The sequence below is a fragment of the Convolutriloba macropyga genome, chromosome 1 (genome assembly GCF_964194025.1).
Source record: "Convolutriloba macropyga chromosome 1, txConMacr16.3, whole genome shotgun sequence".
NCBI classification, from domain to species: domain Eukaryota; kingdom Metazoa; phylum Xenacoelomorpha; order Acoela; family Convolutidae; genus Convolutriloba; species Convolutriloba macropyga.
Window position 1 is genome coordinate 58281085 of NC_134468.1, and position 27280 is coordinate 58308364.

The following is a 27280-nucleotide window of genomic DNA, read 5'->3' on the forward strand; positions in this document are numbered from 1 at the left end:
GTCAGTAATCCAAACAATAAAAAGTAACAAAAATTGTCAGTATTTGATGAAAAACGAAGAGAAACTTGATTGAAAGTACAAATTTTTTCAGTGTCTTCAGGAGCGCTCATTTTTTAGTTTCTTTTTCGCAACCAGGGGTATTTAGTGACTTTTTAAAAAAAGATTCGTTTAATTTTTTTTCAATCATGTCAAATTTTCAAATTTTTTCCAAAATGTTTGAGTTTTCACTGAATTTATTTTAATTTTTTCTCTTCAAAAAACTTCAGCTCTTCATAGTTTGAATGGTCGCTTGGCTTTTTGACTGCGCATTATTAGAAAAAAATACTTGATTTAAGCTGTTTCAGTTCTGATTTTAGTGCTACCCTGTGTTGACAATGTTCAGTACTGTAATAGACTGCATGGTAAGTTTGAGGTCAAAAAGAAACAAGTTACGGAGATTTAGAGTTTGAATTATAAATTAGCTCACGGGTTAACTGACTGCAGGCTTAATAGAATTTCAGAACAATGACAAACAGCTAGTCACCTTCTAATTATAGTCGAAAAACATGATTAAAACAAATTTTAATTTAGATCGCATATTATAACTAATAAACCTATACAGCATGATGATAAAAATGTGGTTTTGGGCGTTAGTTTTCAATCGAATCGGTACAGCCCAAAGATAATGACGGTGAGCTGAGAGCATGTAGATATATACACATCAGAGGCATTTTCCTAGCTGGTCTTTTTCGGCGCATTCGATTTGTAGCATGGGGAGTGGATTGTCAGATGAAGGGCGGGGAGTTGAGTCTAAGAACTCCATGTGAGTGAGATCTCTTCCACATTTGGAGCACTCGAAGCACCTTTCACAGTATATTTCCTCCTTGTACATGACTTGTGCATCTATAAACGAACAAGGCGGCTCGTTAATGTGCGTTTGCAAATGATGTTCCGACCCGAGCTCATCTACATTTTTGACCTAATTGTCAACCAAATGAAGAAATACCAAAGATAGATGTTTGAGTTTAAAACACTCGTTACACAACATATCTACTAATTGAATTACATAATGCCATGCCTTATATAAGCGCCGATGAGATTTGACCTTAAAGAGACTACGAGACAAAAAAACAACCAAAAAAATAGCAAAAACAAAAACTTCTCGGCAAAAACTGAATACCTAAATTTAAAAGCACACAGTAACAACGTCAAAATGCAGTCAGATAAAACCTTAACTACTCAAATTTAATTTCTCCTAACTATACAGCTGACGAAAAGTTTTCTTAATGAGACTATGTTACAAGTCAACAAAGAGAACGATCAATGAGTCAAAATTCAAAAATTAATCAACATTTTTTAAACCAAGAAATTTCAAAAGTCCTGAAAATCGTTAGCTTTTAACTAAAAAATCCATGATAAATTACCAATAAGTTACTACAAAACCAAAAAACCTTGTCATTGGGTAGGTTAAGCCTTAGAAACGAACTAATGAATAACCTAAAAAATTAAAAACGATTTGCGAAAACACAAACTATTGCTACCATTAAAACCATTAGCTATTATCTGAATATTATGTATTTTTAATTCAATTCTTATTTCTACTAAGTCAACTGCAGGAATTATACTGAGAGATAAAATAAGTTTATTTGGGCCACATTTGTAAACCATTGGGATCTGTTACTACGCGATTGTTCTGAAAGCAGAGAAAAAAGCGAAAAAAATGACCACTCAAAAAACCTTTATAAAAATGCATATTGTCCAACAAACAACGCATCGGTGGCAAATAATATCAGTAGATATGTTTTTTTTTGGAATACAGGAAATTGGATGTGACCTCTCATTGATGAAAATAAAATACAATTTGACGAAAAGAACAACAAAAACTGAAAAGTTTGAAAAATGTCTGAAAAAATATATCATAAACTTTAAGACTAAAGACTATAAACTGACTAACTGATTCGGGTAACATCACTAATTCAACCCTCAATTACAAGCAATTTCAAGAAAAAAATTGAGCGAGAAGTGTCGAAGGCATTAAAAAATGATTTTTTCACTAAAAACTTCTCTGTGTTCGGTCATTTTTTTAAACAGCAATGGGATTTCTCTTTTTTATCAATAAGTTTCAAAAAATCAAATATGAACAAATACATTAGAACAACGAAATTTTTGAGAAAACTCGTAGTATCAACGCCATTAATTTTATTAGCTTTCAACGGAATCCACTAAATACGCTAAATTTTGCCTCCATGGGACAGCAAGTTTGTTGGCCATTCATATTTGGTGAATAATATCTTCCAACAAGTTATTGAAGATGAAAACAATAACAAAGACAGGCAAAAGCCAAAAATTCAGTGAAAAAGTGCCAGAAGAAAGTGTCGAAGCAATTTAAATTATAAGTTCTTCTCTGAAAACTCTATATATGGTCCGCTGAACGTGTTCCGCAAACCAATGGGAAATATCAGTATTAGGATAATGTGATAAGATTTCGAAAACAACCAAAAATAAGAAAAAAGTACCCGAAAAAAATATGAAAACTAGTGGCATTGAAGGTTTAAAACTAATAGGTAGAAGATGAAACAGCTAACCAGATTATTTTGGCTGCATTAGAAACAAAAGAGGGATCCTATAAGTACTGAGATTGACAAACAGTCCACGAAAAAAGTTTAGGATCGGTTAATGTTTAAAAAAAAATTCGAAAAACTTTTTTTCAAGTCTTAAAAACCATTAAACTCAAAAGCTTTCAACGGAGGTCAATAACTACGCTCAAAAAAACGCGATGTAGAAAAAAAGATATTTGTCATGCATAGATAATGAGTAAGAGATCACAATAAGCCTTAAGAGTATAAAAACAACAACAAAAACATGCGAAAACCAAAATTCAGTAGAAAAGTGCGAGAAGAATATTTCGAAGCCATTTAAATCATTAGCTTTTCTCTGAAAACTTTATCTGTGATCCACTGACAGTCTTTTCCAAGCGAATGGGATTAGAATAATATTTGGATAATGTGATAAGAGTTCAAAAGTAACCAATAATACAAAAATATCCAAAATTTTTCTTAAAAAAATTTTGAATTCTTGTGTTATTGAAGTCATATCATCAATAGTTAGAAGATAAAACAAAATTTATTTTAGTTTTAGTAGAAAGCATGTGGGTTCTGTTAATTTTGAGACTGACTAACAGTTCGCGAAAATTTTAAGATTGGCTAATGTTCAAAAAAAATTTCGAAAAATTATTTTTTAAATTCTTAACAGCCTTTAAATTCAATAAATTTCAACGGAAGTCAATAAATACGATCAAATATGCTTCAAAAGGAGTATGGAGATGTTTGTCATGCATAGGTGATCAATAAGACGTCACAAAAAATCTTATGACTATGAAAACAACAACAAAATCAGGCAAAAACCAAAAATTGAGTAGAGAAGTGCAAGGTCGATGCCATTTGAAACCATAAGCTTTTCTCTGAAAAATTTATCTGAGATCCACTGAACGTTTTTTTTGAAAAACTGAATGTCAATAGGAGCTGTCGATTATAGGATAGTGTGATAAGATTTCAAACGTAACCAATAATTCGGAAATATCCAAAAAAAACTTGTGTCATTGAAGTCATTTTACTAAAATTTAAAAGATAAAACCGCCAGCTAGATCAAATTTGGTTACAATAGGACGGAAGAGCGTGCTGTCATCACAGAGACTGACTTAGAATTCACGATAATAAAATTAGGATTAGTTAATGTTCGAAAAAATTAATGATCGAAAGTCTTAACAGCCATTAGCTGTCCAATCAAAGCACTAGATATGCTCACTTAAATCTCAATACGGAACATATTGCACTGTTAGTCAATGTGTCCATGCCATAAGACTCCCAAAACATTAGTAAAACCTCAAAAAGAAATTCAAAATTTCATTTGTAATTACGAAAACTCAGAGTCGAATTTAAAAAAAAACATGAGCAGTTCCTTGAAAACGATCTTTTTGTTCATTGGGCTTCATTTGACTGTATAGGAGGTTTTTCATTAACGGAACCTCGATATGAAAAGTGACTTGTCTCTAGGTGACTTAAAAAGCAAAAAAAGTAGAAAAGTTTTATAAAAAAAAGAGGTCTCAAATAGATTTTGAATTTTCTTGATATTGAAGCTCCCTATGAGACCAGAACTAGTCTTTTTTATCGCCTTTAGTCTATTAGGAACACGAAATTGGTTCATTTTTGTGGCAAGAAATTTAAGTTTGAAATTCTAATTTTACAGAAAATATCATAATTTGAAGAAAAATCACACTAAAAGTGAACAAATATCCCGTGTTCACACAAAACTTCAATCCTCGATAACTCCTCGAAAAAAAAAACGAGAATCAAAAACATCTTTTTGATTTTGAATTCTACGCTGGACCAGCTTTTTAATGATACCACTCACATTTCTCTGCGATGAATATATCTATCGGCCAAAATTGACTGAACAAAAAAACCCATTTGAGTACATAGTTCCTCCCCCCCACAAGTGGGGTCGGAACAACAAGTTATTTGTGGCCAAGTCAGGTTAACTTTTTCGGTATACTTTTGTCAGTCTACTGATTCTGTTTGATTAAGATATCCGATTATACAAAACTGTTCGTTTGAAACGAGGACCTTATAATTCTGACGGACCAATCTAAAACGTAGGCATGCCGAAGTGGACCAGGTCCAAATTTTTTCAACGATGTAAAATAACCAACTGATGTCGGGAGAATTGCCAATATAACCAACTAATGTCGGTGGGGGGGATAAGCGCGTTTGGCGGCGTGCATGTGGGGTTACATGTATAATAAGGTAGAATTTGGTTTGAAAGCAACTAAAAACGGGCAAAAGCTCTATTTAAATTTGAAAAAAAAAACATTTCGGAAACAAGAAGATTGCCAGATTCTTGCAAAGAAAACTACTCTTGTAAGATCTTCCAAGAAAAATTTAATCCTAAAAGGGTCTTGTAAGAAAAATTGTAAATTGTATCTTTTAACATCTTGTAAGAATCTTTTAAGATTTAACAACGTCTTATAACTGAGTCATAAACACTAACTGTCAGCGGGTATTGCCTTATCACATATAGCACACTTGGGCACTAGGTTGTTATTGTAGCAATCTGGGCAGTAGGTATTGCCCTCGTACTCCACATAACTGCAATCCACTCTCTCCTCTCCATCCAGTTGGTAGATGTATTCACGTGCCAGGGTTCCACTGATGGACTGAGTGGGGTCCAGGGGTCGTTCACACCTGCAGCAGGCGAAGCAGAGAGAGTGGTAGAAGTTGCCATCTGCGTCTTCCACAGTGTTTCCGCCCTCGATTAACTGAAATGAACGGTTAGAAGACTCAAAATAAACTATTAAAAAATGAACGTATTTTGACTACAGGAAAAATGGGTCTGCGCTAAGACAAGACAAATGTGCCGATTTCTTAATGATGAAAGCTACAAAGAGTTTTTAAATTCAAACCTCAATACTCAACCATTTTACAGTGACGACTTCAACAGGTTCCATCAAAAGTTAACTCAAACTGCACCCTTGTTCACTGCTTGAGAAACAATTTGAATAATTTTGTTTTCACCCCAAAAATAGCAAATCTGTTTCGTCATTGTTTTTCTATTTTCGGGAAATAGACTTGTCCGCAAAAAAGAACTCTTCTTGCCCTGTAGTACACATAAAAATGTCCAATTTCTCTTCATAAGTTCTAAAAATGTATGAGTTTGATCAACTTCTTGAGAGTTTTTTGATACCTTTGTGGGCAAAAAGAATGTCTACTATTGACTCCATATACTTACCAGCGTTCATCAAAAACAAAATTGACCATAACAAATTTGTTATTTTTAAATTTTAGCATTTTTTTCATATTCATTAAAACTTTTAAATCTAATAATTATGTAATTCTCAGTTCTAAATTGGTCTAAAATTACGTAATCTCGGTTTTGACCAATCCTTGAGACAATTATTTTTAAACGCTTACTGGGCGTACACAGTCAATTATTACCGAAGAAGTTTCTTAAGAACTGTAGTCCCGGGCCGAGGATTTTGCCCAAAAATAACGGGGAAAAGAGTGTAAAGAGTGTAAAAATAATATTTTTACACCGTTAGTGCCCCCCTTATTAAGGGTGGAATTCCCTGTTAGAGTGTAATTTTAGCGGTGTAATTTTAAGATTTAACGGTGGAAAAAGAGTGGAATAACTTATTTTTACACTCTTTTGATTACACTGTTGAAACTTAAATTTACACTCTTTATTACACCGTTAAAACTTATTTTTACACTCTTTATTACACCGTTAAAACTTATTGTTACACTCTTTGTTACACCGTTAAAACTTATTGTTATACTCTTTTTTACACTCTTTTTCTATAATTTACACCCGTAAATTACACTTTAATATGTAATTCCACCCTTAATAAGGGGGGCACTAACGGTGTAAAAATATTATTTTTACACTCTTTACACTCTTTTCCCCGTTATTAAACCCTTAGTTAGAAGGGCACTAACGGTGTAAAAATATTATTTTTACACTCTTTACACTCTTTTCCCCGTTATTTTTGGGCAAAATCCTCGGCCCTTAAACCGTCTCGAAAGCACGCGGTAGTCTGATCAGATGCACTAAATGAGTCTATAAATTTAGCTACAGTAGTGTCGGAAATATCTCAATTTGATTTTAAAAAACAACTTATGAGATTTTTCCATTATGATTTGGGTGTGTTTCCCTCCTGCTTATCTCAACCGGGCTGGGGACCGGCTACGGCGGAGTTATGAACATTCAACTATAGGAGATTTTTGAGCAAAGCACTGGCCAAAAAACCAGGTCTAAACTCTATCTCCAAAGAAAATAAAAGCAAACAATAAATAAAACAATTATATAAACCATTATATAAAATTCAATAATTGCAATTTAAACGAAATAATAGCAAATTTCCGTCTGAAAAACTAACTTTTTTTCTAGGAAGGTTAGGCGGACCATTCTTTTTGCATTGCAACCTAAATAGTACTGGTAGTCTGGGATATCAATTTGGTTCACTTTGAACAACTCCTTGACCCGATGAAAAAGACCTATTTTTAAAATTATTTATTTGAAATAATAGCAAATTTCCGTATGAAAAACTAATTTTTTTCTAGGAAAGTTAGGCGAACCATTCTTTTTTCATAACAACCTAAATAGTACTGGTAGTCTGGGATATCAATTTGGTTCGATTTGGACAACTCCTTGACCCGACGAAATAGACCTATTTTTAAAATTCAATAATTGCAATTTAAACGAAATAATAGCAAATTTCCGTATGAAAAACTAACTTTTTTTCTAGGAAGGTTAGGCGGACCATTCTTTTTGCATTACAACCTAAATATTACTGGTAGTCTGGGATATCAATTTGGTTCACTTTGAACAACTCCTTGACCCGATGAAAAAGACCTATTTTTAAAATTATTTATTTGAAATAATAGCAAATTTCCGTATGAAAAACTAATTTTTTTTCTAGGAAAGTTAGGCGAACCATTCTTTTTGCATAACAACTTAAATATTACTGGTAGTCTGGGATATCAATTTGGTTCACTTTGAACAACTCCTTGACCCGATGAAAAAGACCTATTTTTAAAATTATTTATTTGAAATAATAGCAAATTTCCGTATGAAAAACTAACTTTTTTTCTAGGAAGGTTAGGCGGACCATTCTTTTTGCATTACAACCTAAATAGTACTGGTAGTCTGAGATATCAATTTGGTTCACTTTGAACAACTCCTTGACCCGATGAAAAAGACCTATTTTTAAAATTATTTACTTGAAATAATAGCAAATTTCCGTATGAAAAACTAATTTTTTTCTAGGAAAGTTAGGCGAACCATTCTTTTTGCATAACAACCTAAATAGTACTGGTAGTCTGGGATATCAATTTGGTTCACTTTGAACAACTCCTTGACCCGATGAAAAAGACCTATTTTTAAAATTATTTATTTGAAATAATAGCAAATTTCCGTATGAAAAACTAATTTTTTTTCTAGGAAAGTTAGGCGAACCATTCTTTTTGCATAACAACCTAAATATTACTGGTAGTCTGGGATATCAATTTGGTTCACTTTGAACAACTCCTTGACCCGATGAAAAAGACCTATTTTTAAAATTATTTATTTGAAATAATAGCAAATTTCCGTATGAAAAACTAACTTTTTTTCTAGGAAGGTTAGGCGGACCATTCTTTTTGCATTACAACCTAAATAGTACTGGTAGTCTGAGATATCAATTTGGTTCACTTTGAACAACTCCTTGACCCGATGAAAAAGACCTATTTTTAAAATTATTTACTTGAAATAATAGCAAATTTCCGTATGAAAAACTAATTTTTTTCTAGAAAAGTTAGGCGAACCATTCTTTTTGCATAACAACCTAAATAGTACTGGTAGTCTGGGATATCAATTTGGTTCGATTTGGACAACTCCTTGACCCGACGAAATAGACCTATTTTTAAAATTCAATAATTGCAATTTAAACGAAATAATAGCAAATTCCCGTATGAAAAACTAACTTTTTTCTAGGAAGGTTAGGCGGACCATTCTTTTTGCATTACAACCTAAATATTACTGGTAGTCTGGGATATCAATTTGGTTCACTTTGAACAACTCCTTGACCCGATGAAAAAGACCTATTTTTAAAATTATTTATTTGAAATAATAGCAAATTTCCGTATGAAAAACTAACTTTTTTCTAGGAAGGTTAGGCGGACCATTCTTTTTGCATTACAACCTAAATATTACTGGTAGTCTGGGATATCAATTTGGTTCACTTTGAACAACTCCTTGACCCGATGAAAAAGACCTATTTTTAAAATTATTTACTTGAAATAATAGCAAATTTCCGTATGAAAAACTAACTTTTTTTCTAGGAAGGTTAGGCGGACCATTCTTTTGGCATTACAACCTAAATATTAATGGTAGTCTGGGATATCAATTTGGTTCACTTTGAACAACTCCTTAACCCGATGAAAAAGACCTATTTTTAAAATTATTTATTTGAAATAATAGCAAATTTCCGTATGAAAAACTAATTTTTTTTCTAGGAAAGTTAGGCGAACCATTCTTTTTGCATAACAACCTAAATAGTACTGGTAGTCTGGGATATCAATTTGGTTCGATTTGGACAACTCCTTGACCCGACGAAATAGACCTATTTTTAAAATTCAATAATTGCAATTTAAACGAAATAATAGCAAATTTCCGTATGAAAAACTAACTTTTTTCTAGGAAGGTTAGGCGGACCATTCTTTTTGCATTACAACCTAAATAGTACTGGTAGTCTGGGATATCAATTTGGTTCACTTTGAACAACTCCTTGACCCGATGAAAAAGACCTATTTTTAAAATTATTTATTTGAAATAATAGCAAATTTCCGTATGAAAAACTAATTTTTTTCTGGGAAAGTTAGGCGAACCATTCTTTTTGCTTAACAACCTAAATAGTACTGGTAGTCTGGGATATCAAATTGGTTCACTTTGAACAACTCCTTGACCCGATGAAAATTCTATATTTTTGAAAATAGAATAAGCGAATAAGTCAAAATTTCCGTATGAAAAACTAACTTTTTTCCTAGGCAAGCTATAGCAAAATTTCTTTTCGTTTTAGACTCTATATATACAGGGGATACTCAATACCAAAATTGGTTCGATTTGGACAACTCCTTGACCCGACGAAATAGACCTATTTTTAAAATTCAATAATTGCAATTTAAACGAAATAATAGCAAATTTCCGTATGAAAAACTAACTTTTTTTCTAGGAAGGTTAGGCGGACCATTCTTTTTGCATTACAACCTAAATAGTACTGGTAGTCTGGGATATCAATTTGGTTCACTTTGAACAACTCCTTGACCCGATGAAAATTCTATATTTTTGAAAATAGAATAAGCAAATAAGCCAAAATTTCCGTATGAAAAACTAACTTTTTTCCTGGGCAAGATATAGCAAAATTTCTTTTTGTTTTAGACTCTATATATACAGGGGATACTCCATACCAAAATTGGTTCACTTTGAACAACTCCTTGACCCGATGAAAGAGACCTATTTTTAAAATTATTCATTTGAAATAATAGCAAATTTCCGTATGAAAAACTAATTTTTTTTCTAGGAAAGTTAGGCAAACCATTCTTTTTGCATAACAACCTAAATAGTACTGGTAGTCTGGGATATCAATTTGGTTCACTTTGAACAACTCCTTGACCCGATGAAAATTCTATATTTTTGAAAATAGAATAAGCAAATAAGCCAAAATTTCCGTATGAAAAACTAACTTTTTTCCTAGGCAAGATATAGCAAAATTCTTTTTTGTTTTAGACTCTATATATACAGGGGATACTCCATTCCAAAATTGGTTCGGTTTGGACAACTCCTTGACCCGACGAAATAGACTTATTTTTAAAATAATACTCGCAAAATTTTTCGAAATAATAGCAAATTTCCGTATGAAAAACCAACTTTTTTTCTAGGCAAGCTATAGCAGAAATTCTTTTTGTTTTACACTCTAGATACCTATGGGATTCTCCATATTGAGTTTGGTTCGATTTGGACAACTCCTCGACTCCACGAAATAGACCTATTTTTAAAATTATTTATTTGAAATAATAGCAAATTTCCGTATGAAAAACTAACTTTTTTCCTAGGCAAGATATAGCGAAATTCCTTTTTGTTTTAGACTCTATATATACAGGGAATACTCCATACCAAAATTGGTTCGGTTTGGACAACTCCTTGACCCGACGAAATAGACCTATTTTTAAAATAATACTCGCAAAATAATTCGAAATAATAGCAAATTTCCGTATGAAAACCCAACTTTTTTTCTAGGCAAGCTATAGCAGAAATTCTTTTTGTTTTACACTCTAGGTACCTATGGGATTCTCCATACCGAGTTTAAATCGATTTGAACAACTCCTTGACCCGATGAAATTTCTATATTTTTGAAAATAGAATAAGCGAATAAGTCAAAATTTCCGTATGAAAAACTAACTTTTTTCTAGGAGAGTAAGGCGGACCATTCTTTTTGCATTACAATTTAAATAGCACTGGTAGTCTGGGATATCAAATTGGTTCACTTTGAACAACTCCTTAACCCGATGAAATTTCTATATTTTTGAAAATAGAATAAGCGAATAAGTCAAAATTTCCGGATGAAAAACTAACTTTTTTCCTAGGCAAGCTATAGCAAAATTTCTTTTTGTTTTAGACTCTATATATACAGGGGATACTCCATACCAAAATTGGTTCGATTTGGACAACTCCTTGACCCGACGAAATAGACCTATTTTTAAAATTCAATAATTGCAATTTAAACGAAATAATAGCAAATTTCCGTATGAAAAACTAGCTTTTTTTCTAGGAAGGTTAGGCGGACCATTCTTTTTGCATAACAACCTAAAAAGTACTGGTAGTCTGGGATATCAATTTGGTTCACTTTGAACAACTCCTTGACCCGATGAAATTTCTATATTTTTGAAAATAGAATAAGCGAATAAGTCAAAATTTCCGTATGAAAAACTAACTTTTTTCCTAGGCAAGCTATAGCAGAAATTCTTTTTGTTTTACACTCTAGATACCTATGGGATTCTCCATACCGAGTTTGGTTTGATTTGGACAACTCCTCGACCCGACGAAATTGACCTATTTTTAAAATTCAATAATTGCAATTTAAACGAAATAATAGCAAATTTCCGTATGAAAAACTAACTTTTTTTCTAGGAAGGTTAGGCGGACCATTCTTTTTGCATTACAACCTAAATATTACTGGTAGTCTGGGATATCAATTTGGTTCAGTTTGAACAACTCCTTGACCCGATGAAATTTCTATATTTTTGAAAATAGAATAAGCGAATAAGTCAAAATTTCCGTATGAAAAACTAACTTTTTTCCTAGGCAAGCTATAGCAGAAATTCTTTTTGTTTTACACTCTAGATACCTATGGGATTCTCCATACCGAGTTTGGTTTGATTTGGACAACTCCTCGACCCGACGAAATTGACCTATTTTTAAAATTCAATAATTGCAATTTAAACGAAATAATAGCAAATTTCCGTATGAAAAACTAACTTTTTTTCTAGGAAGGTTAGGCGGACCATTCTTTTTGCATAACAACCTAAAAAGTACTGGTAGTCTGGGATATCAATTTGGTTCACTTTGAACAACTCCTTGACCCGATGAAATTTCTATATTTTTGAAAATAGAATAAGCGAATAAGTCAAAATTTCCGTATGAAAAACTAACTTTTTTCCTAGGCAAGCTATAGCAGAAATTCTTTTTGTTTTACACTCTAGATACCTATGGGATTCTCCATATCGAGTTTGGTTTGATTTGGACAACTCCTCGACCCGACGAAATTGACCTATTTTTAAAATTATTTATTTGAAATAATAGCAAATTTCCGTATGAAAAACTAACTTTTTTTCTAGGAAAGTTAGGCGGACCATTCTTTTTGCATAACAACCTAAAAAGTACTGGTAGTCTGGGATATCAATTTGGTTCACTTTGAACAACTCCTTGACCCGATGAAATTTCTATATTTTTGAAAATAGAATAAGCGAATAAGTCAAAATTTCCGTATGAAAAACTAAATTTTTTCCTAGGCAAGCTATAGCAGAAATTCTTTTCGTTTTACACTCTAGGTACCTATGGGATTCTCCATACCGAGTTTAAATCGATTTGAACAACTCCTTGACCCGATGAAATTTCTATATTTTTGAAAATAGAATAAGCGAATAAGTCAAAATTTCCGTATGAAAAACTAACTTTTTTTCTAGGAAAGTTAGGCGGACCATTCTTTTTGCATTACAATTTAAATAGCACTGGTAGTCTGGGATATCAAATTGGTTCACTTTGAACAACTCCTTAACCCGATGAAATTTCTATATTTTTGAAAATAGAATAAGCGAATAAGTCAAAATTTCCGTATGAAAAACTAACTTTTTTCCTAGGCAAGCTATAGCAAAATTTCTTTTTGTTTTAGACTCTATATATACAGGGGATACTCCATACCAAAATTGGTTCGATTTGGACAACTCCTTGACCCGACGAAATAGACCCATTTTTAAAATTCAATAATTGCAATTTAAACGAAATAATAGCAAGTTTCCGTATGAAAAACTAACTTTTTTTCTAGGAAGGTTAGGCGGACCATTCTTTTTGCATTACAACCTAAATATTACTGGTAGTCTGGGATATCAATTTGGTTCACTTTGAACAACTCCTTGACCCGATGAAATTTCTATATTTTTGAAAATAGAATAAGCGAATAAGTCAAAATTTCCGTATGAAAAACTAACTTTTTTCCTAGGCAAGCTATAGCAGAAATTCTTTTTGTTTTACACTCTAGATACCTATGGGATTCTCCATACCGAGTTTGGTTTGATTTGGACAACTCCTCGACCCGACGAAATTGACCTATTTTTAAAATTATTTATTTGAAATAATAGCAAATTTCCGTATGAAAAACTAACTTTTTTTCTAGGAAAGTTAGGCGGACCATTCTTTTTGCATAACAACCTAAAAAGTACTGGTAGTCTGGGATATCAATTTGGTTCACTTTGAACAACTCCTTGACCCGATGAAATTTCTATATTTTTGAAAATAGAATAAGCGAATAAGTCAAAATTTCCGTATGAAAAACTAACTTTTTTCCTAGGCAAGCTATAGCAGAAATTCTTTTTGTTTTACACTCTAGATACCTATGGGATTCTCCATACCAAGTTTGGTTCGATTTGGACAATTCCTTGACCCGATAAAAATGACCTATTTTTAAAAATTATTTAAAATTAATTATTCGAATTAATCGGAAATTTACGTATGAAGCAATATATATCAAGCAATATGAACATATTTGATTTATGAAAATAAGTTTGAAGCAATATTATATTGAATCAATATAAAAATTTTCGGAAAAAGTCTCTATAGTTGAATTTATAATCAACTTTTCGAATTCTTTCCAGTATGCTCTGTTCATGTTACCCTCCTCCTTTTTCATTCCGGACTTGGGACCGGCAGTGGTGGAGTTACAAAAAGATTTAGGAGAATTGAGCACAGCACCAGGTACACAACCAGGCTCAAGGAACTCTCTCCAAATGTAAACAAACAAACAGATATTTCTTTTGTTTGAAGGTTATAGGAGAGATAAGCATAGCACTAGATACAAAACCAAGCTCCAAAACTCTCCAAATATAAACAAATAGATACCATTTTTTTGTTTAGAGGTTATAGGAGAAATGAGGAGAGCACTAGATACAAATCAGGGCTCAAAGAGCACTCTCCAAACCTAACATAAAATTATCTATTATCTAATTAAATTTCGAAGCGTTCAGAAACACCCGCTAAAGTCCCGGAATTTCAAATTTAAAGATTTAAATCCGCGGTCGAAGCGGGCAGAAACACCCGCTAACGTTTAATGCGTACTTCAAAAATATTAAAATTTTTAAGTAATATTAAAATTAACTTAAACAAGTAACAAAGTTAAAAGCAGAACTAGTAATAAAAATTCGAAGCGGACAGAAGCACCCGCTAACGTCCCGGAATTTCAAATTTAAAGTTTTAAATCCGCGGTCGAAGCGGGCAGAAACACCCGCTAACGTTTATTCCGTACTTCAACATTATTAAAGTTTTTAAGTAATATTAAAATTAACTTAAACAAGTAACAAAGTTAAAAGCAGCACTAGTAATAAAAATTCGAAGCGGACAGAAACTATATATGTACTCTTGAGAAAATAAATTTCAGAAACCAGTAAATTCACTCAGAAGCTCCACTTAAACAAAGTATTGATTTAGTTCCCTCGCTATCAGAAACCTACGCAAGTAGGCAAATCTCGACTAAACTATCAGAACAAGTAAAAATTAAATTTTAAGAACTAAACGGTCCTTCAAATCTAATCGTGCTCGAAATGTTTTAGCACGTTGATAAAGTAAAGATCGCCCAGGAAGAAAAACTTGATAAGCTTATTTTGAACTGAATCCACTCTCAGAAGCTGAATGTCAGGCAATTCTGTAACACGATATGCAAGAGGCTCAAGGACACCCGATTCCTTTTCAAATTCTGTCGACCTGAGATCAATAACGACTGTTTCAATTATCTCGTACAGCTGTACTAAACAGAAGATCGCTGAACTTCGATCTACGAACAGTAGAATCTGACCCACCTTAAACTCACCATCCTCACGAATTGCGACAAAACTGTTAGCGTTTGATCTCGTATAACTCTGGCTGTCAAGATGGAACAGCCCTCGAAATCTGCCGAATAAACGAGCTTCTGGAAACTTAGCTTGGGTCTCATTGAAAACGTCATTCCTTTCTACGCACAAGTCCTCTTTGAAATCGCTAGGTTTGTTTTTCAGTTTTTTAATAAAACATGTCAGATTGTCTTCTTTCGTTTCAAAGCTGCCAAGTTGTCGATTACGAATATAGCGACTGACAATCAGACTGCAAGTATTTACCGTTCCAGTCAGAGTTCTTATAAGGTGGTTGTTTGCGTTCTCAAACATTGTAGCCGAAGTAGTCCACAATGGCCCAAAGGTGGCGCACTGCCATGCTAGATGTCTTAATAAATGATAATTGATAGAATCAAATTTTTTAAGCGGATAGCGAAACGACATATTATAGCAAAAGGCTTCTAAAATATGTCCGCATAGGCTTGCTGGTGATACACTCTCGTACATGGATTGTAGTGAAAATGCTAGGTAATCAAGATTTTGAATGTTAGTCTCATGGGCGACAGAACTTTCGAAAAACTTACGAAAGACTATGGGTGAAAAATAAAGAAGAAAAGTTTTCAATTCATTTGCTTTGAAATGATCAAGTGAGCGCAGTGATCTGATCGACCGCTTGAACTCGCTTGGTAAACGTACTTTTTCAGTTGCATTGTCAATTTCGGCTGTTTCAATCGAGCTGAGTTGTTCAGCGAAAAATTTGATGACATCGTGAGCAACACCCTTAAGGCATTGGTGCATGGTGTCTATAGGGCAGGTCAATGGCAGGTTCGGAACAATGTCGAAAATTTTCGAGCGTCCTTTGACACCCAAGGTGTCAACTTCTGGATCCTTCTCTTTTCTTCCCTTTCTTTCGTCAACGACTCCGCTCTCAAATAGTCTAACCAAGTGCTCATGCTCTGCAGGATTCCTCATTGTGAAGGTGCGATCATTCGGGTACGAATGACTACCTGGAAATCTCTGAATTCCCCTCATAGTACAAAGCCCACAGCCATAATAACCGTTGAATTTTTCATTTTCAGAACATCATGTTTGCAGACGAGGTCGACAATCAAGAAAATTGTAGTGAAGCGGATTTGGTACGAACGTTCATTGTATTTAATATTCTCTACTTTTGAAATCTCAGAAGCATAGTGATCAAAAATGGGATCCCACGAAATTTCTCCTTTGCCGTACCACAAAGAACAGAGAAAAATATTATCGAATGATGATCTGAGTTTTGGTGGCAGGTCAGCTAAAGCAACCCAGAGAGGGTAAGCGGAGCAATCACTAGATTCTCGAACCTGAACTCCGTCAACGTTAATTATAAGTTTCAAATGGATTGTACCTTCCTCAAAAAGACTCGAGAGTTTTAGATCTGTTTTTGTTTCTGGGTCTGCGTATTTCACTATTTCATTAATGTACTTTTGAACATTCTGCACCAATTTGTCGAAAAAATTTAGATAAATAACTTCCCCATTGCCATTGTTCTCTCTGTGCTTTATGTATCGCTCTGTCAGTTTCTTTGTCTCTTGTTTCAAAAAATTTGGAGCAGGTAGACGGTCATTTGGATGAATAATCTTTTGAAATTTTAAAAGGTCATACAGCGCTTCGTCGGGTAAACAATAACGGGCAGAAATTGCAAATAAACCAAGTGCAGCATTATGGACAGTGACGTTTGAATTACACAATAGAGGCTGAGAAGAAAATTGAAAGCCATCCTTGCTATGGTCGTAACAGTCTTTTTCCGTGTCGACTACGTCTTCACTGTCGTGGTCTGAGATGATATCTAGCCGATTCGATGACGATTCACCTATAGAAGCAACTTCACAAGATGGATCGGACATTATGTCATCAGCAGAAACAGGCATACTCCCATGGGTACTATTCTCCTCAGTTTCAACATCTGAGGAACGCACAGAATCAACTTGGTGTATGTACGTTTGAATGTGTCTACTTGAACTGTCCACCAACCTTCTTTTCACGCGCCTCTTCCGTTGATTCTGGAATTTTCTTTTTATGGCACTTCCAAAATCGGTAGGCGTACCAACACTCGATTGACTTGCTCCATAATTTGAACCGAAACTTTCTCCGGAATGAAAAATTTCACTTGAATTTCCTGAAGCATGTAAAGATTGGGTCGAAATATCACCCAGGCGTTGTTCTCGGGGTGTCGTGGGTGGCAAGATTTCATTATATGATTCATGCTTCTCTTTGTGCGGACATCTACATTTCAATCGGCCATCTTTAAAATAGTTGTTACCGTAGCTCACTGTGATTTCTTCTCCAACTTCTATAGACTTGATAACTTGGAGAAAAATGCATCTATTGTGGGGGAGGAAAGAGCTTGTGTATCCCATAAAAAATTTGGTGTTCGGGGAGCAGGAGTGGTTGGCAAAACGAATTGGACCCAATAGCACTAGTTCATCCCTTTCCAACTCACCGCGCATGACTGACAAATCAGACATTTCGTTTTGTAATTCCTGAGGAACACTTTCAATTGGCCCAACAGGAAAAGGTCTTAGGGGTTCCAGCGAAGGCTTCAAGGTCTTTTCTGTATGATTGAAGAGGCCAAAGCCCCCGAAACTGTCTGGCAAGATTTTGAAACCCCTCTCAATAGAGGCCTCATAGAGTTCTTTTAAAGACGAGTATGCTTTAAAAAGTCGTCTGTCTGCTTTCAAACGTTTCTCATACTCTTCAAAACTGATCAACGGAAGCATTGTTTGAGGAACTACATCGAATTTGCTTAAGATTTGACGCACTACTTGTCCGTCCACAATTACCAATTCTTCGCAAGTTATCATCATATGACTTGAAAAACTTAATTAGAATTTAAGCAAGGTGAATGAATGAATAAACGAATGAATGCATGAAGGGATTAACGTATGTATGCAAAAGAGCACTCTCCAAACCTAACATAAAATTATCTATTATCTAATTAAGCTTCGAAGCGTGCAGAAACACCCGCTAAATTCCCGGAATTTCAAATTTAAAGATTTAAATCCGCGGTCGAAGCGGGCAGAAACACCCGCTAACGTTTATTGCGTACTTCAACATTATAAAAGTTTTTAAGTAATATTAAAATTAACTTAAACAAGTAACAAAGTTAAAAGCAGAACTAGTAATAAAAATTCGAAGCGGACAGAAACACCCGCTTAAGTCTCGGAATTTCAAATTTAAAGATTTAAATCCGCGGTCGAAGCGGGCAGAAACACCCGCTAACGTTTATTGCGTACTTTAACATTATTAAAATTTTTAAGTAATATTAAAATTAACTTAAACAAGTAACAAAGTTAAAAGCAGAACTAGTAATAAAAATTCGAAGCGGACAGAAACATCCGCTAACGTTCCCGAATTTCAAATTTAAAGTTTTAAATCCGCGGTCGAAGCGGGCAGAAACACCCGCTAACGTGTATTGCGTACTTAAACATTATTAAAGTTTTTAAGTATTATTAAAATTAACTTAAACAAGTAACAAAGTTAAAATCAGAACAAGTAATAAAACTTCGAAGCGTGCAGAAACACCCGCTAAAGTCCCGGAATTTCAAATTTAAAGTTTTAAATCCGCGGTCGAAGCGGGCAGAAACACCCGCTAACGTGTATTGCGTACTTCAACATTATTAAAGTTTTTAAGTATTATTAAAATTAACTTAAACAAGTAACAAAGTTAAAAGCAGAACAAGTAATAAAACTTCGAAGCGTGCAGAAACACCCGCTAAAGTCCCGGAATTTCAATTTTAAAGTTTTAAATCCGCGGTCGAAGCGGGCAGAAACACCCGCTAACGTTTATTGCGTATTTCAACATTATTAAATTTTTGAATGTATGTATGTATTTAAGTAAGTACAAAATTAAATTTGTATGTATGAAAAACTATCAAGTAAACTTTGAATTTATGATCACAACACGAAAACCGAGCTTCAGAAAACGGCAAACTCATCAACTAAACAATATAATATCAAATGATTTAAACAGGGAATTAGGTTAAACACTAGAGTAGAAGTAAAGGCAGAAAGGCGAGTATTTTCTAATGAACTGTATTTCTACAAATAGGAAGCAACGTATCAGTACAATAAACAAGGAGATGGCCTTCACATTACAAACAATGATCTTCTAAACAACTACTCATTCGCTTCTAAACTAGAATGTCGTTTCCGACAATCCTTGCCGTATTGGTTGGCAGCTTTTCTTGCAGTCTCGAAAGCCAGTTTTGGTGTATCTGGGTACTTTTGCTCTACAACTTCTAAAACAGGCAGAAAAACCTGGTCATTTTTTGCTCATCAATTAACTTAGGTTTTTGGGTTTTCAGGTCAAGGAAAGATCGATCTCTTAATTCATGCTATTTAAGGCTGTTATGCAATGATGACTCCTACGGTGAAGCTGACGAATAAGTTTTACTAAAAAAACCTACTCCTGAACTTTTCGAGAATTTCACTTGGCGCTTCTTTGCGGCCGTCAGCTTCACGTCTTCTCGGCTCAAGGATAACACCTGCACGCTCGTTTTCTGGCAACAATTTCTCAAAGAGGGCCCGCGCAAATTTCCCGACTTCAGATCCGGCATGCATTGTCATCAGATCTTCATCGTTGTGTATAACAGCAACTATAGATGTGCCGCGGGAAGGATGATCGTCTATGCTCTGGTAGCCGTGATGGTCAACAAAGCGAATTTCTTTCAACTCTGCAGTCTGAAACAAGTTTTCATGTAACCAACTGCGCCTATTTCTTGCAGAAACTCATTTGTCTACTACCACTTGTCACTACCAGTTGTCATGGGTAAGGCCAAAAAGGTCTAGCAATTAAGGCTGAGTGATACCAAATTGTTAAGCAAACAATAATCTAACTTTCTCGTCAATTCTTGCACACAGGTTTGCGCGCTTCTTGTCGTCGATCTTTCGTTTCTCTTCAAAGCTTTTCATCAACTCGTTCATCTCCAGAACGTGATTATCGAGATACTCTTTTAAAAAAGAGCAATTGGGGCCGCAATCGTCTTTGTTGGTTCCACTGTTTGAAACCATGTTGGCGCTGATCTCAGGTAAAGAACTGGAGCAAGGTTGTGAGAAACTCAGATTATCAGAGGGCTGCTAAAAACGCAAAGAGCAAATTTTCCAATCACACCAAAATTCGAAACTCGAAGCGAGCAGAAACACCCACTGACGTCTGCGATGATTAAAATTATTATATATGTATGTTTGTATGTATGTATTTATGTATGGAAGTATGTATGTATGCATAAATGTTTTTTTAATTTGGCGACTGATTTTGATTTAGAAACAACTGGAACCATATGATCTGGTTTGTGATTAAAATTATTGAAAACCTTTAATTTTTACCATGTTCTTGTTCTGGCTGCCCTGGAGAACGGCTGGCTGCGTTAATTTTTCGACTTTAGCCTTTTTTGATTTCTTCCGCTCAGTTGATTGTCCTAGGCAGACTTCTCTGCTGCTCATAACTGGAGCGCGGGAACGACTCAAAAAGTTGACATCATCAACTACAGGAGCCTTCGGCGCAGCTAGAACTTTTTTGCGCAATTCTGAAAGACTTTTGCCACCGTCTAGTTCTGCTTGAAAACTCTTCATCACTTCCTCTACTTTTTTATGATTGCCTTTAGACAACAAACGACAAGAAACAGATTGGTATTTAAATTGCAGGTTGTAACTCTCTCCTTCAATTAAACTCAACATTTCTGAGGGTTTTATTTTCTTATGCCACTTGGTGCTGCTGTAAGTAATAAGAATCAAATTGTCTTTCACAAAAAGCCATGCTAAGTTGTCCCTCAAAATGCTATCCTTTATACTATCCTCTCTTTCAGCCTCAGAGTCGAATAGGTTATGGCTTTTCGCTGGTTCAGATCTCAAGTTGTCTTTTTTCATTTTCAACGATCTAAAAATTTGCAGACAAAGTAGAGCGAAACTATTTCTATGTTGTGTGCGAATCTGCAATTAGAATTTCTTACATTAAATTGTTCTTGTGTTAAATTATTTGAAAAAAAAAGACTTGATTTTCAACAACCTAAATGAGTTGATTTCATCCAAAATTTCCAATACAAAAAATAGCACCTTTAAGAAGACAAACTGAAACCAACTAGCATAAATTCTCATCTGTAACACTTAGGCGTACTTCTGCAAAAGACAACACTTACGTATAGGATATAGGAACCCAAATCAACCTCGTGTTAAACGTCTGACTCAATTACAATTTATTTCAAAACAGAACTAAAGAAAAACAGCCGATTCTAAAATCACTACAAACGGTTCCTAATCTTGATTACAATTCAATTTTCTTCATTCTTAACTATCTTAAAACTTTCAAACTAGCTAGAGCGAAATTACTTCTATGTTTTTTCTGCGAATCTGCAATTAGTATTTCTTGCATAAAATTGTTCTTGTGTTAAATCATTTGAAAAAAAAGTGATTTGATTTTCAACAACTTAAATGAGTTGATTTCATCCAAAAATTCCAATTCGAGAAATAGCACCTTTAAGAAGACAAATTAAAGTAGCACAAATTCTCATCTGTAACACTTTTGCGTGCTTCCGCAAAAGACAACACTTACATATAGGAACTCAAATTTACCGTGTTTAAAGTCTGATTCAATTACAATTTTTCAAATTTCAAAAATCACTCGCAACAATTGCTACTCCTGATTATTGGATGGAAACTCATTGCTTTCGGTCTCAGATTCGCTCAAATCTACACAACTTTGAGAAGTCTCGGGGAGTTTCTTTCCCTGTCGCTTTTTCTTGGCCTCTGCCTTTTCCCTCATTTGATTCACCCAAAAAGGATCAGATTTTCGTTTCTTGTATCGAAGTGAATCCATGCCAGCTCTGTTGGCAGCCAAACGAGCTTCATTGTACGCATCTGGCCAAAGACGAGGTGGAAACTGTCTCTGTACAAGGCCTTAAGCAGAGGAAAACACACCTAAGCTAAGCTTTTTAGGAAAATCAATCATAAAAAATGGTTCCAAAAAACTTCAAAAACGAAAACAGAAAAAAATCATTTGAGAAAATCAGTTTGAACTTCCGACAACTTATTCTTGAAACCCAGTTTTTGACAACTTAGTTTTTGATCATTATACCTTTAAAGATTTTTGTTCTCTTGGGAGAAGCAGGCTTCCGCACTTCGCTTTCTCGGGTTGGGGATATGATTTCCCTCTGTAGACCCTTCTCGCCCCATAATGCTGTTCGCAGATTTCTTCCCAGTTCTTCCGGATTTGAAGTTGTTGGGAAATTATCCAAATCAACTTCCTCATAAAAACTTGGTATAGCTATACCTGCCTCTTCTGTGTCATTGTCTGCATCATTTTTCTTGAGATCTTTCTAAATACAGATAGTTTGGAATCTATCCAAAACTTGGCAAAATAAACATTTCTTGACAGAAAAGTCTGAGCGCAAAAATTGAGCAAACTTTATAAAAACTTGCTAGAAACCACTTCTACCAAAAAATTGGTAAAAACTTTTGTATTACTGAGGCAAGATCTTACAATGGTTTTCAATTTCTGGAGCTCGCTCTCCAGCTTTCTGTTGCAGGACAAAACCGTCTTCTCATATGCTTGTATAACCTCTGCGATGAGTTTTTGTCCTCATTAAGAACTTCCAGCAATCTTTCATGATTAGCGCATTTCTAAACAAGAATGTTTTTAACTGACAAAACCAAAGAACTGATAACGAATCAACCAAATTTTCGGATCGTAGCTTAACGATTGCAGTAGTCACTCGCTATGATATTTTATCTGCTTAAATTTCTCGCAAAAAATTACAATGTTTATCTTTTATTGACTTCTTAGACAGCAAATGTTTTATATTTATTGCGATAACTCTTTCACAGAGAGAAAAAAGAGGAGCTCTAACCAAAACCCTTGGACTTGCAGTTGCTAGCCTTGTAGTCGGTGTCCCACTTTGGCTGAGGGTCCACTTTGCACCTGTAGGTGGGGTACCACTTACTGGGTTTTCAAACTGTTGTGCGAAAGCCCCATAAATTTCTTGGTATCGCTCGAATTCAACTTGCATTGCCGCAGGAGGCCCGCGTTTTAACAACACGCATTCAATTTCAACACCATCGATCAACAGATTAGTTTTTCCATCAATCTCTAATTTCAATCGATCATTTATTTGAAAGCTCTTGAGCCAACGCCCATCAAATAACCCAATTTTTAACAACTGACAACCTGCTGTCAGGAAAACAAACTCGATTTTCATTGGCATTTCTGAAATCGTTAGGTCAGTAAAAACAGATCAATCCAGAAATTTAAAAAATAACGGAGAAAATTGTCAAAGACGTTCGAGTCAACATTCATTTAATTGAGAGTCAATTGCAATCCAACGAAGAAAGCGAAAAGACAAAAAACATCAACTTCATGCACAATTACTAACAATTTCAATCAAACTCATGAATTGCTTCATGAATTGCTTTGCGACTATCATTATCAAAAAGATCAAGCTCTGAGAATAAGAAAAACAAAGTCAAACAAAGTAACACTACGAAAGTTTCACACTGCACCTTTGAGGAAACAAAAATTAATAAAATCCATTCATCGGCTCCATATTTTCAGCACTTGATATGGAAGCAGTTGTCGTGTAGCTGGACTCCTCATTGCTTTCCGAGAACTCAATATACTCAACTTCTAGGTCTTCTACTCGTTGCCTTAAGCCATCTATTTTTTCACGTAGCTGTTTTATTTCTTGCCACAGTTGCTCAATTTCAGACAAAGGACTTTCAAGAAACCTGGTTTCAATCGCAGTACCACTTTCCAAACCCAGAAAATTCTGTCTGAACACAATTTTTGTTTGTTGCAGCATATCAGCCGTTCAACTGAAAACATTTTTGAGTTCCAAAAAAGTTTATATCGAATAGAAAAAAAATTATAAAAATTTCTAAAAGGTTTCTTAAAAAGCACAACATGTAATAAAAGATGACAGCTCAAAAAAACTTTCACCTCGTGTCCTACCGCAGTACATTCACGCCTAAATCCACCATCGCCATCAATCTTCAAGAAGTTATGGGTATTCTAATTTCAACTAATTATAACTGCTAATTTCTACTTCATCTTAAGTTATAGGTCTAAAAATTGGAAGCGGACAGAAACACCCGCTAACTTTCGTCAATTTTAATTTTATTGAAATTTTACAATAACGGTCGAAGCGGAAAAGATCCGCTTAGTGGAAATTCGAAGCGGGCAGAAACACCCGCTAACGTTCGTCAATTTTAATTTTGAAATTTTACAATAACGGTCGAAGCGGAAAAGATCCGCTCAGTGGAAATTCGAAGCGGGCAGAAACAACCGCTAACGTTTGTCAATTTCAACTTTATTGAAATTTTACAATAACGGTCGAAGCGGAAAAGATCCGCTTAGTCGAAATTCGAAGCGGGCAGAAACACCCGCTAACGTTCGTCAATTTTAATTTTATTGAAATTTTACAATAACGGTCGAAGCGGAAGATCCGCCTAGCGGAAATTCGAAGCGGGCAGAAACACCCGCTAACGTTCGTAAATTTTAATTTTATTGAAATTTTACAATAAAGGTCGAAGCGGAAAAAATCCGCTTAGTGGAAATTCGAAGCGGGCAGAAACACCCGCTAACGTTCGTCAATTTTAATTTTCTACTACTACTATTACTACTACCGTGGCCGGTCAATTGGCCGACATACAAATTAGACGACACACCTTTTAGCCGACACTTGAGCAAATATAACAACTCGAACACCGCAATTCACGATAATTACCCGCGCATTAAGCGGTAAATGTAGCACTCTTTAGTTGTGAAACAAACATTAATCGGCTATTACTGCTAGCTAACATAGCCATGCCTCCGTGGCTCGTGGGACTTGATATGAATCTATCACAACCGAACAAATTATGACGGCCGAACGTAATTAAGTCGACGCTTCTAATAACACAACTTTAATTATACAGTTCCGATTTTGGTCATTTTCACGTCGTCTTGATGAAAGCTGCCAGCTTATTGGCGTGTCTTCTAACTTGTGTGTCGCCTAATACACCTAGCACCTACTACTACTAATGTAATCAATTTTTTTGTCAAAATCGGTCAAATGTAAATTGAATCAAATTGCAATAGTGCAAGTACAAATAGTCAAAGAAAGCAATCAAATTGCAATAGTACAAATAAATCAAAGTAATAAAAAAACAAAGGTACAAGTAGTCAAAGAAAGCAATCAAATTTAAGCTAATTCAATTGATTTTCTCGCACGGCTTTGTTGATTGCGCAAGCAAGCTCCTTTCTTCCCTTCTCGTTTAGATGGACGCCGTCAGGTAAAAAAGACCTCGCTTTGTGCACTTCTTTGTGCAGCTTGAAAAAAGGCAAGTTTGACTGGCTTAGTTGCGCGTTGAAACGTTGGATGTTAAAGTGAGTGCAGTTTCGCTTCAGTACAGTGCACACGATCACTCTTGGACGGTTCGCCAAATTTCTGATGGCACTGTATAAGGCCCGTATTTTCTCCAATACATCAGTTGGATCTTCGCCCGGTCCATTGCGCGCAGCCAGATTGTTACCACCTACAGCCAGGATAACATTTCTGTAGACGGCCAAGGTATCCAGCAACACAAAAAACTGATTAACTTTCCCACCGATAAGGAATAGGCAACACAGTTCTGAACACATATGCTGTCGAAGATAGAATCGCCGACTATCGCGGTATGGACCTCTTCTTCATCAACGAAATTATTATAAATAAATTCAGTTGTGGTGCCGTCGATGTTGTCCTTCACAAGCCGTCCGTGCTGTTGATGGTTAGCAAACAGCGGTTTTAGCCTTTTCTTAGGCGGGGCTGAGTTGTTGTTCCCATGGAGGTTACCCAGTCGACTGCGATCCATTTCAACTGAAAGCGAAACAAATATTTACAAAGCTCAATAACACAGCAGCAGCAAACCACCAATAGTATAATAGTACAGATATAGTATTAAGCGCGTATTGGGTACTGGCATATAGCCTATCGAGTTCGCCTTGACGAGATCTTTCCAACGATATAACTTTTGTATGGGTCCCATCGAAACGGAGCGATGGGCCGCGCCAGGCCCCTGTGCCGCCATCGCGACCCTGTGCCGCCATCGCGACCGTGCCGCCATCGCGACCCTGTGCCGCCATCGCAACACATCCGTCCAACACGCCATGTATCGCAACACGCCATCGCGACCCTGTGTCCGAAATCGTACAACGACCTATTGGAACTAATGAAATTAATTCCGGCTTACTGTCTGAGCTTTTGGAACTTTCGTATACATTGCGCAATTTCAAATGCTCTATTCATGGCAGTTCAGTGAGCGGATGCAGGTGATGCCGTCTCCACCAGTGTTGACTCACAATTAGCATGTCACGTTACCTGTGAGGCAACACACCAAACGAAATTTTCATACCCTGCTTTATGGTGAACAACTATGAATTGAGCATTTCAAAACTTGAAATTTAAAAAGTATATCATTGGAAAGCTGGATTCATATAGAATCTAACTAAGTAAACGGGATTTCAAAAATCGAACGGGAACACATTTAAAAAAAGGTTTGCAGTTGGGGGGGGGCTGGAGGTTATGGGACCCATGGGCCTGGTATGCGTCCGAAAAAGGCTTATATCTCGAAAACTACTGAACCAAATTTAAAAAATGAATATGTTTTGGAATCAGCATGAACTGGGGCATCAACCTGGCGTTAAAAAAAGTTAAAAAAGTAAAGGAAGAAAAACTCAATTTTTGACAATTTGGCTAAATTTTGCCTTTTTTCAGCAAAGTTTGGAAAATTGGAAAATAAGGCAATGAAATTAAACCGAAGCTTTTCAACCAATATACATTCGTAAAGAGGATTAAATGGGCAAGAAAATGATATAATATACTTTCAAATACGTCGGGTAACAAAAAAGTTATTAAACTAAACAACTTTGAAAATTCGAAAATTTTGCGAAAATCGACCCTGATTTCGGTCTCTACATTGCTCTCGCATTCTCTTGTTTGGCAATACTTTAAAAAGATAATAACATGGTTGTTGGAAGCGTGAAATCTAGTTTACGATGATACCAAAAACTTGTATGTTTTGTCTTGACAAAGTGGGAAATTTAGTCAAGGTAACTCAAAATTGTCAAATTTTTGGCCCCTAAATCGCTA

The 27280-nt window shown here is 35.2% G+C and overlaps 1 protein-coding gene across 1 annotated transcript in view; it reads right to left on the reverse strand.

Annotated features, from left to right (window-relative positions):
* Window positions 1-549: 549 nt before the first annotated feature.
* Window positions 550-27280, reverse strand: part of LOC142340863 (four and a half LIM domains protein 1-like) — a 41918-nt gene continuing 15187 nt past the window's right edge. Inside the window, exons 4-5 of the mRNA XM_075391613.1 lie at window positions 5026-5293; window positions 550-882 (exon numbers count right to left, since the gene is read on the reverse strand). Of these exons, the coding sequence (XP_075247728.1) occupies window positions 701-882; window positions 5026-5293 (450 nt within the window). The 3' untranslated portion in view covers window positions 550-700. The remainder of the gene's footprint in view (window positions 883-5025; window positions 5294-27280) is intronic.